The following is a 12326-nucleotide window of genomic DNA, read 5'->3' as shown; positions in this document are numbered from 1 at the left end:
AGAACCAACATACGATACACTTAAAAATAAGTTTCTGCTTAAAGGAAGAAATACAATATGTGCTTTCCATTTTGGATACAGAATATTCTAACTAAAATATTTCCTAAGGGATTCACTAATGCTCCTGTAATAGAAAACAGTAGCTTTACCTCCTCTAATTTTATGTCGTTACCTTTTTCAGTATATGTCATAGCTTATACTATTTCAAGTAATAATGTCTATATTTCTACGTATTTTCCTTCCAGAGTTTGTTTCACTTGCATTTTACCTATTTTTATTCTGCCGTATTTTTTTCTAAACATGTCTAATTTAATGTTACTAGACAGAAGAAGTATTTACAAATAATACAACTTAGGCTAACAAGTTTTTCTCAAAAACTGAAAGACTTGTAATTTAATTTTAAGCTTCCATGTATTATTAAAATTAGAGAACGTCAGAACGCCTGATATATTTTTCAGTCATTTAGTTTCCCCTAAAAATTCAACTAGTACTCACCTTATATTTACAGTCTTCACCTGCAGAAAGAATAAGATCATTAACTGAGTTCCAATCAGTTTTTAAAACAAGTCCATCATGGGCTTTCCACTGAAATGGAAAAAATAAATTAAACATACATGCAACAAGTCTGACAACTTTATTTTTAATATTTATCATAAATATTTATCATAAATATTTATCTTTTACTAGCGTTCATACACTCCAATGTAGATCAGGGTTTCCAGCAGTAGAAACGCATAGATGTCATCTCTTCTTGCAGAAAAATAAATTAAATACAGCCTGAACAAAGCAGAATGAAAGTGTAACAATCTGCACTAAAACCAGGTTCTAAACAATTGCTTCTGTATTTTCTGCCTTTTTGTAACAATTAAAAGGGAAAACCTTCTGTATCATTCTGCTTTTTCTTTGTTTACAAAAAGGGAAAAGCCTAATCACATGTCCGAAGAATATCCACAGAAGAAAGCGTCAATTTTATTTTTTAGTTTGGAGAAATGAACAATTTCCTTATTCTCAAAAAACCTAAAAAGTTGTGGGGGGAGAAATGAGTGGTTGGTTGCATGGAAAATTTTAGCACAAACATTTCATGTTTGGCTAAACTCTAAATAACTGGAAAAATTTCACATGGAAGCGTGAGACAAGCCTAATGTATCAACGATACCTGCAAAACCTTAGCGCTGGGCTGAAGAGGTTTAATAATCAGCTGCTTCCCTGATGTATAAAGGACTTTTTCAGAATCGGGTCCCCAGACTACTGAGTACACCGGTGTTCCTGCAGACAGACAGACAGACAGAAACACAACTCTGAAGACTTCTGCTCATGCTCTGTACCCTTCCAAAACTCCTCAAGGAAATATATATATATACACATATATATATACACACACATATATATATATATGGGGTGTAGTCCTGGTAAATTCGAGTGAACCACCCAACTCCTACCACTTTGAATGGGGCCACTCTCAATTTAACTTTGAACAAATCAGCTCTGTGCAAACAAGAAATGAGTTCACGGCTTGTCCAATATTACATCTGGGTTACTATTAATAAAAATCCGTATGACTTTACTACTGCTACAGATCTCTCCTCATATTGTACCTATTGATTTTTTCAATGCATCACTTAACTTTTAAGACCTGCCAATTTTATTGCAAGGTCTGTCCCAGCAGACTCCAACTACATTTACCACTCGCTTCTTCATTTAATGGTGTCTAAAACCACCCCGGAAGAATTAAAATCACCCAATTTCTTCTCTATTATAAGATTTCTTCAGTCAAACCATCTTCATAACCAGACAATTTTGTTTCTTCAGCTTCACTGAATCTCACTTATATGCTCCCAATAGGTTTTGTTTCCTCGCTCTTAAAATAAAAAGAAAAATCTGACCAATTCATTCCAATATATAGTTGAGCAAAATAAGATGACGTTGTCATTGACACTGAATACAAATGTGGGCAGAAAAAGCTTTGTATTGCACCTAAGTTATTATTCATACGATGTTTAGGCTCCATAATTAAGCCTCTAACAAAACGCATATTTTTGTTTTGCTGTACATATAAAAACCCAAATATCCCATACACAAGCAACTTACAACCCAAATGATAATAAATAAAACTAGAACGAGTGGCCTGCAACTTGACAGACTTTTCCCAATTAACTTAAAACATTTTTTTTGCAGATTAAGAATTCCAGAATGATATACCTAGAATAAAGCTAACTGTTCTGGTTTAAAATCATGTCCTGTTGCAGTTTTCAAATGACCTTTTTTGAAAATAGAAGAAAGTACAAAATTACATGAAAAAATCATCCAGAAAAAAAAAAAAAAACCAAAACCAGACTTGCCAACTATGCAAATATTTTCCATGGTACTTGACAGGATTAGTCTCCCCTGAAGAATAAGAATCAAAGTATAACTCTGTGATGCCCACGTGGAACTTGCAGATACAACACGGACCTGAACGAGAGCTGTGCCCCAAAAGCCGTGTTTGAGAAATAAGAAACCTCTGAAAGAGCAATTGTTACAACCCAAATGTTGCTATTTGACAATGTCACGATTTTACAAGAGGAAACTTGAAAGAAATTCTCCTGAACTCTCACTTATTCACTTCTTAGGGAGTTGTGCATATTTCAGATGATAATAAAGTATCAAGTTGATCAGATGAATTAAAACGGAGCAAAAAACCCCATTTTTTGTACATCTATCATTTACGGCCATAAAAAAAAACCCAAAGGGCTTAAAAAAATGCTCTTGCAGGGTAAAGTCTTCAGAGACACTTTTGGCCTATCAAGTTCCATTTCAAAAAATGACTCAGGAACATCTTTTAATGAAAATATCTTGATGAGATTTAGATGCTCAAGTGATTGAACTGTCCTAACATCATCTAATATCTTACTTGAGCCTTTGAATTTTCTCTCAGAAAAAACCCTGATTTTATTATGGCCACATCAATTCAGCGCACTAAACTTCATTTGAGCTTCCAAATATTCCAACTCTAAACTGAGACCTGGTGTCATTGCTCCCGAATATTTTTGTACTTTGTATATTTTCTTTTAGGAAGGCATTTATTTTATGTTACTTAGAAATACAGAATGATGTAATTTATTTTTTAACTCGTCAGCCATTACAGGAGACAACTCACAGAAACACACAACATATATTAAGTAAATCTGGCACTAGCTATTTTCCTACTGGCAACAATTCATGTTGAAAATGACATAAATTCTGTCACCAGCTGTACAGAAATTCCAAATAAACTAATTTTTGTCCCGCTCTAACGCTGATTTAACAATCAGAAGACTTTTATATTTAAACCAAATGTTTAACTTTTTTATGACGGCTGACTACTTAACCACAATTTCCAGGGCTTAGCAGCAGGAGCTGAGTTAACTCATTTCCTTCTGCACTTAACGAGAACTTGCTTGGGAAAAGGCTGCCAACACATCGCATCGCTGCGGAAAGAGAAATTCAGAACAGCCAAGCTGCAGCGAGTCGCATCGGTGACAAACGGCTCGAGGGAAAAAATACTCCCTGGGAAAAGAAGTGAGAAAAGATGACCTGAGAGAAGACTGGAGGGAGGAACAGCAGGATTAAGCACACAGGGTGGGCTTTTCGCATCTCAGTAAGTCTATGCGAGTCCTTTTACCTTCACAGGAGTAGAAACATTAATGCAGACAATTTTACATCTCTCTGTGGCAACACAAAACGTCGGAGCTGCATGTGGAATAGCTGACCCTTTCAAAGTGCCACTTCACAGTAATCACGTTGTAATTAAACTGCTTCCATTGCAACTGTTGTGATTTTGCTTCCATTAACCAAAAAGGTAACCAATATATCAATTATTCATCTTACTCCTTGGTGCTCACTGGGCTTGCGAGTCACTGGAAGCCCATCAGAAAGCCCGCAGGGCCAAAAGACAAGGAAACTACGGTCTTAGGAGTGCTAGATAACAAATGCAATTTGAAAGATAGGTGACAGAAATCACCTGAAGAATTAGAAATTCATCGGAGGTAAACTGGTAGAATGTGTGGCACAGAAACAATAAGTCTGTGGATAATGATGTTTAAATGATAAGTGTCATATTCTTTTATAATGGAAAGTCAAGGCTTGACTGAATGAAAAAGCACTGACATGGTCTGCACAATGTATGTGTATTTTCACAAAGGTTATGGTGACATCCTTCATCAAATGCTCTTAAAGAAAGTCAGTTCTCATGGCACAAGAAATAAAGTCATCCAGTGCATTTAAAACACGACTTTTCTGCAAGGAATTACTCTTGTCTTGACTGGAATTAGGGACACTGGAATAATTACGAGGACCAAAGCAGCTGCTCTAGCGATGAAACACGAAGGGTGGATCCATGAGGCTTGTTTGCTCTGAAGATCCTCAGATCTTGGAGTAAATTTATCAGCAAAGCTGTCAGCTTCACTAGTGGGACAAGCTAAAGAAATGGCGCTGCAGAATAATCTTGATTGCAGTGAGTAAGACCCACCTGCATTCTACCTAATTTTCTGCTTTGACTCTGTAGAGGACTTGGAGAGAGATGGTGATTTATGATCCTCAGCAGTAGCAATTTCAGACAGACATTTCCAGAGATGCAGCTGTGGACTCGGCACTGCTGCTACTAACCAGATATTCAGCCTGCAAAGGTCTTGGTCAGGGCAGGTGGCACCACCGACACGACAGATTTCACCTCAGACAATCCCAGAGTTGACAAAGCACCGTAAAAATTTGTGCTGGTAGAGCCATCTTTTCCTTCACATGCGGACCTTCAATACTTTACGCATCCTGCTCTTCATAATTCTCAGCTGGAAGTCCAAAGGACTGCAAATTTAACATTTTTTTAAAAGCTTTCAGTTTAAGGAAAAGGAGAAACAAAAGGAAGAATATTAAGATAACTGAAGGATGAAGAAGTGAGATCAGGCTCAAAGAACGACACAGCCATAACAGTAACGTTACAGCAAGATGCTGAATGCAGGAGAGGCTCTATCTTTATTCCATGCAATGGCAGGATGGAAGGACACGCGGCCAGAGCGCTCCATATAAGTACTGAAAAAGCTAAAAAAGGGAAAAATGTACGTTCATGTTTTTGTAGTGAATAAAAATCCTGAGACAGAACAGGCATGTGGATCATCATCCGAAGATAGGAGCCTGAAAATGTCTTTCTAACACAAGAAGTGGAATGAGTAGAAAGAATGTTAGTGATGGGAATCCTTTCATTTCTCAAGATGATAAAGGAAGTGAAAAACTAGCTCAAACATGATATACCTCCCTTAAACAACATCATGATTTATGCAGAATCCTATCCTGATCCCAGGTACATCAGTAGCTTATAAAGCGGTCTGTGGGAATCTGATCCTGTAAATTAAAGTTTAAAGGGCTTCTGAACCTCACGGGATCTTATCTTAAAACACAAATGCAAGAAGACAATTATCCCATGGGGACTCAACTGTACATTTATACTGTACAGAAACTCTACGAAATCAATGAAAATTCAGCTTGCATATTTCAAGCTAGAACATCTCTTACTTTATAAGCTTCAACGAACCTCAGATAAGCAGTTAAACATAAAAAAGCTTGAAACATGTCAACTGAGACATAGTGAAGTGTGTGCTTCAACTTTTTTAAAAAAAATATAGTTCAGTTGGCTTATCTTTTTACCTTGTAAACATGAAAAAACATGACATCTGAATATGAACTTCCTTAACAGAATTGAAATACATTTTACATTCACTCCTGTGGTTAAAATGCCTTCAACAGGTTGAAAGAATTCAGATAATTTGTTTTAGAAAGAGATAAGGGTCTGACATTTAACCCAACCCCAGGTGCATGTGGTTTCTTAAAAAATGTCAAAAGGTCACATGATCTCAATGTATGAAGTCTGAAAAACAAAATCTAGCTCAATATCTTTGCTGAAATAGTACAAAAATGTTTGAAATTATGATTATTAAAAATAGCATTTTAAAAATCTCAAACATCATTTGTATAAATATGTATTTGCAGCTTGCACTGCTGCACTTTACAATAACGTGATTTTAAATTGGCTTAAATAAAAATAACTGAAATGCTCCAGCATGCATAAGCCAAGATCAAGGTTCGGTCTCCATGGCCTCAGTTCAACAAAGAACTTGAGCACAGGGATCGTTTCACTTCAGTAGGACTGTTTGCATACACTAAATTAGTTACTGGGTTAAATAGATAGAAGAACCAAGGGCTGTTAAGAGTTCTAAAGTTCAGAGGAACTCACCTACATGCACTTTGCATCTTTCAAGCATTCTTGAAATGCTTTTAGAGATTTTTTTATTTTTCAGTTTCACCATAAGAGTCTGTGGCTTGGTATTAAAAACTGAATTTTTTAATTTTTAATTCTTTAGTCTCTTCAGAATCCTTAGGGTGGAACTGAAACTATTGTCTAAAAGTGTTGCAATAACACTTCTAATTTGAAGAATATTTTTTTAAGATAATCATCTCATTAAAAATCCAGTTTCCCCTGTATTCAACTATAATTTATGTTTAATTTCAGTTAGGTTTATCTAGGCCTTAAGATACTTAAACAAACCATTACAGCCAGATTTAGGCTCTGTTATTTAAGCATATTTCATAATACTTCAAATTAAAAAGTTCTAATGGAACTTTAAGAAAATTCACTTACCTTGCTGAGCTAAAGTGGATCTCAGCATTCCACTTTTAGACCAGATTTTCACTTGGCCATCTTCACCAACTGTAAAGTTATCACAGAAACCATCAAATGCAAGAAGTTTAACAACATGGCACCTGTATTTATCTAGGAAACACTAGAGTTAAAATAAGACCAGGTCTTCTTACAGGTAAATATTGTTTATGTAGTTTCCTAACGTGCAAATAGATGGCACACTGAGGAAAAAAATATTTCAGACTGTTCTGCTGTTCTCAACAAGTCTCTTCCCCTCCTGAAAACCCCTGTAGCATCTGAAGCTGCTCCTAGGATGAGAAAGACCATCACTACCAAAGTATTCTAAATTCTGTATTTTCTATGCAGGCACTGCTCATACTTTTCATCTCTTCACAGTTCACCGGCCCAGAGGCTGATTAAATGAGTCTCTGAGGAGTCTGAAGAGAGCAGGAGCAGATTTTATGTATTAAACCGGAGGCTTCGCAGTTGATAAATGGTGAAACTGAAGATAACTGAAGGCTCCGCTTGGAAGGCTTAGATTTTACAACATAACCGCGTGTTACCAAGAAACTTAGTTTATTTATTAAAGATTAAGTTCCTATATACTGTACAGCACAGTTATGTATGAATTAAGAACACAGACTTCCTAGTGTGCTATCATATTTAAAAAGTACAGCTCTGGGCCTTCGTTTAGGCCTCCCAGATTCAATTAATGAGGAAAAAGGTGCACTTGGACACTTAATGCCAGTCTTCCCTTCAAAGGTAATTTACTTACCAGATTTCAGGTTTTTATGTCTGGCTGATGTAGCTTTTAAGTGTTTAAAAGTGTAAAAAATTTTTTTAAAAAAAATCTTATTTGTGCACACATGATACTGTTACAATAGAGCCATAAATAATTTTTTAACTGATATAGTATCATCAAGGATTCACTCTTCCTCAAAGTATAGTTGTGGTACAAGAGCAGTTGATTTTCTCAGAGCACAGTGTTTGGATGTGCCGATGAATTCCCACACCCCCCGTAAGTGTCACAGAGTCTTTCCAAAAAAAAAAAACCCACCCCAAAACAACAAAAAAAACCCCAAAGATTGAAAAGGCAACTTTTGACTTTTTCTTTGGAGAAGTTCCTGAGGCAAATCTATCTTTAAAAAGAACAATATTTCTATCCCTTTGAGATTTCAGAGGAACATGCCAGACGGAGTTCCTTGAAGCAGCATTTTAGAGTCAGACTGAGTCTGGAAACAAGCAGATCCAAAATTATCTTCAGTACTTCTGGACTGAGTTGGAACTTGTCCAAAGGAATCAGCTGTGCTACATCAACAGTGGGAGCCTGCAGACAATCCTGACACCGACAGAAATCCCATACAGGAGAAGTTGACCACAGGAAATTTAATTAGCTTCCCCTTAACATCAAGATAGAAGTTTTTGACAAAAATGCCTAAAGACTTAAGACAAAAAGCCCCGTAGAGATGCAGACACTGGGAGATCACTCTCTACACCGCTCCTAATAATGAAGAAATAGCAGCACAGGAACACTCAAGATGCTTGTGAGGCCTCATTAAACTTCACTGGCTAAAAAGATTTAAAATGTCATGTGCAGAGAGATAAACGTACTGACTTAGCAACCTTTTTTGTAACAGATAAGAAAAAAAAGATTAATCATATATTCTCCTTTATGAAATACAGATCTACAGAAACATCTGAGCACTCTAATATTAACTGACATCAAACATTTACTTTCAAGTAAATAGGATAACATCTAATAAGGTTACTAAAAAAGATAAATGTTTTTGCTAACTCTTCTATTAATTAAAATAGACAACATTCTTCTAAATCAAATAGCGCAAAATCAAGTTCTATTAAACAAGGTGAAAATAAGCCCGGTGATATAGACATTAAAAAGTAACTTATTAGAGTTAACTTCATTTATATTACTGATTTTTTGTTTCCATTTCCTCCTTCTCATGAGAATTTCAAGCCACATCAGTGTGTGAACACTTAACAGACTCAATTTTATTCATTCAAATTCAATGTAACTACAATGTAAACTATGAAGTTTGGGATTACATCTTTTAAACCCAGGTTAAGGATTAAATTATTTTTCAATAACATTCTATTGTATTTATCCCATAGAATAAAGTACTTACATTCTACACATTCTATTGAAAGCACCTACTTTCAATTTATTTTGTTTAGGACTATATTTTTGTACCCTTGCTTTTCTTAATGGCATGTCAACTTTGTATATTAGAAAACCAAAAGGCTTGATTTTGAAAGAACTCTTCTGTTACTTTAATTTTCAGAATGCTTCATTATTTTCACAATGCTCACCTGTCACCAGGGCCGTTCCTTCGTAATTCCAGCGTCCTGCGAGCACAGCTCCACAATGCGCCTCTACGCTCTTCTCCACTCTTCCCGATTTCGAAATCAAGTGGAACTTCCCTAAACAAAAGTTCCAAGATCCAAATAATAGAGTTAATTTTGTGAATCAGTATTTCCGACCGTAATAGGATTGTTAAAAATACACAGAACAAGATGAAGAAACTAACAACAACAAAAAAAGGACAAAACATGCAATTATGTTGTTCACAACTGTGATTAGCCCAAACAAATGAGCTCTTGCAGAAGAGCTATTAGTAAACCAGCTGCAATGTTGGGGGTTTAATTTTTTTTTTCCTTTTGGTATGTACAATCTTTGTTTTGCCTATAGATTTTTCTTATGTCCTTCTAAAGTTTGCATGTTTCTCTGGGGACACAACTGCCTGAAGTTATTGCATTGTCTGAAAGCCAACAGAGGTAAATACCCGGCAGCCCAGGAGAGTCCTTGTGGGTTTTGGTTTTGTTTTTTTAAGGTCTGAAAAATCACTCAAAAGGATAACGGAAAAGCTAGAACAATCTGAGCATCGGCGAGCGCGCTGCTCTGAGGAAGTATTACTGCTTGCATTATGGAACTGTTATGGAAATTCACAGAAGCCAAAAACAAAGCAATTAATGATTTCACCAGAAGCATGAGGAAGCCTTTCTTTCCAAATGAGGGATGTTGCTTAAATCCAGGAAGATCAAATTTAAACTGGACCAAAGAGCAGACAAAGGAGGACTTGGAAACATGTGGCAGAACAAATGCATGGCTTAGAATAGTTCAGGGATTCAAATTAACCACTTGAAAACCCAAACTCTTCCCAAATTCTTTTGTCTAATCTTCCAGACAGTGAATCCCTACAAACAGTTTCCAGAGTGAGCAGAATTCTTTGGGATAACAGCACAGACACCTCACACCCAGTCTGTGCAAATGCTCCATCACTCACCGTGGGATCATTTTTCCATTAAAAACATCCTGCTTGGGAATATGAATTTCAAACCAGACCATACCTGTGATGAGCCAGAACCGGAAACTAAAAACCTGATTATTTCAGTAAAGGACCAGATTATCAAGACCAATACGTGTATTCAGGTGACAACAGAGATAACTATGAACTGAGAAGGTAAAAACATGTAACGTCACTGCACTAAATGCGCATTCAAATATCACAAGCGAAGATGGCAAAATTTAGGTGGCTTGCATCGCCAAAAGCTTGGAATCACTTTTATTGTGTTCCGGTTTCCTATGTTTTATTTTGCACTTCAATTAAAAAAAACCCACAACCAAACACCAACACCTCCTCCCCACCTCCCCCAAATCCTAACAACAAATGTCTTGAAAACAAAGCCAGACTAAAACCAAAGAAAACACATTCTGGTAGATCTGTCAGTAAATAACCGTGAAACATATATCAGGGGTCTCCATAGTATTATTCAAATGAGTGCAATTACAATTTGTCTTCATCTCACTTTTAAGTGTATAAACGAAAAGGCACAATCATCCAGGCAAATCTCTGCTAATGCAAGATTTCCAAGCAAAAAATCTTTAATACTGAAGAAGAAGAATGGCTTGTGTAAATGAGTTTGTTTGAACAGACCATGTAAAATACCACACACAACTGCAGGTTTTTGCTTTTCTTTATCATTTATATTCCTATCTACCACACTACTCTGAACAGCTATTTAATCTAATTTTTTTCCTGAATTCACAGATCTAATATTATTACTAAGACCACTTATTCCTCATTCAGTTAGTTTTTTGTTTCCTAACATTTTCAGGACTGGTATTCTACATTGAATGCATTATGTTATTTCATGGTTCTTTCAAAATTAAAAAAAATGTATTTTATAAAATTAATGCATCAGTGATTTTATGGTACATCTCTCAGGTCTGAAATTCTCATTTTTTGTGTATAAACAATACCTGGATTCATAGGAATTCCACAGCTAAACACTATTTTGTCTGATTTGTCAAAGTGGCCTTCTCTGGTTTTAAAATAACACATTAAAAACCATGTTTTATTTTCTGATCACCTAATTCAATGCTAGTGTACTTGTTCAATCTGTAGCCAAGACCTTTTCAAATACTTAACCTAATTTGATCGTGGGCCTATGAACATTCTCATGCCATCGCCCACAGTATTCATCATCAAGTGGCTGAGCTCTTCATGGCCATTAGGAACATATTCCACTAATTTCTCTTAAAAAATAATAATAAAAAAAAATAATAAAAAAAAGGAAAGCGATTGCAAATTGGAGCTCACATCTAACCCAATGGTATCCATCAATTTTTGGTATCCAATCTGAAACATTCAGAACCGCTTTTTTAAGGACAGAGCAAATTCTATGGCATTTTATATAGCGAAACAACAGCTTCCCCTGACTCAGGTAGAATCTGAGAGACCTCAGTACTTCTGTAAGCAAACCCCTCAACACACAAGAGAAAAAATGAATTAAGATGAAAGAACAGGCAGTTGGCAAGCAACCGAATCCTTTGGTTAGGTCAGATTATCAGGAAAACAACGGGCCACGTCAGGGAGTACAGGATAAAATCCTGTTACACAGGCCAACATTCAACTCATTTACTAATCTTTTGCATCCTTTCCCACTTCACAAGCCCCTACAGTGAAACAGCAAATTGTAGCCTAGCAGGACAGAATACAGTTTCCTATAAAAGCGGGTCTACTTCAGGCACTAAAATAGAATTCATCTGGAAAATATGCGATCATGCATTTCAAAACTGTATCATAATACTCATGCAGAACAGGGCCAAATCATGTTTTCATGGATATCATCTTGACTTCTGCCATTTCTTTACTTTTCCAACATGTGAACTTCCAGCTGATGACAGTCAAACGCTGTGATTCATTAGACGGAGCTTTTTGCACTGCGTCCACACGCAGAGGTTGCTCCAACCGCAACGTTTCGATGGATTTCTTTGCCTTCTGTTCTTCAACTTAACACGGGGGTAGCAGAGGCTTCCAAATTAGGACTTACTGCCTTATACACAATTAAGAAAGGGAAAATTTTAGCTGTATGCTTGGACTAGATAGAGGTGATTCAACTGAATCTTACTTTACATCTCAGATTTGTAAAACACTGTTTCCTTCTTTTGATGACATACTGAAGCCAGAAGCCGTCCTCAAATCTCAAAGTGACTCTGCAGTTTTGGAGGAATTTCAAGTGGCAGATTAGCAGCCTATTCAGATACAGAATATAAAATGTGTATATTTCGTTCATTACTTTTCATAGACTCTTAAATGCTGACCTAATATAAAGTTATCAATAACATAAAAAGTTGAAAAAAATAGGCCTATTCACTTAT

At 36.1% G+C, this 12326-nt stretch overlaps 1 protein-coding gene across 2 annotated transcripts in view; it reads right to left on the bottom strand.

The window, feature by feature from the left end:
- IFT80 (intraflagellar transport 80) overlaps nucleotides 1-12326 on the bottom strand; it is a 46558-nt gene that overhangs the window by 25134 nt on the left and 9098 nt on the right. For both annotated transcript variants that reach the window (XM_065640013.1, XM_065640012.1), the window contains exons 2-5: nucleotides 8975-9085; nucleotides 6647-6715; nucleotides 1157-1266; nucleotides 496-585 (exon numbers count right to left, since the gene is read on the bottom strand). In XM_065640013.1, coding sequence (XP_065496085.1) covers nucleotides 496-585; nucleotides 1157-1266; nucleotides 6647-6674 — 228 coding nt within the window. In that variant the 5' untranslated portion in view covers nucleotides 6675-6715; nucleotides 8975-9085. The remainder of the gene's footprint in view (nucleotides 1-495; nucleotides 586-1156; nucleotides 1267-6646; nucleotides 6716-8974; nucleotides 9086-12326) is intronic.

This window comes from Caloenas nicobarica, chromosome 8, assembly GCF_036013445.1.
Source record: "Caloenas nicobarica isolate bCalNic1 chromosome 8, bCalNic1.hap1, whole genome shotgun sequence".
NCBI lineage: Eukaryota > Metazoa > Chordata > Aves > Columbiformes > Columbidae > Caloenas > Caloenas nicobarica.
This window is presented reverse-complemented; position numbering and strand designations above follow the sequence as displayed.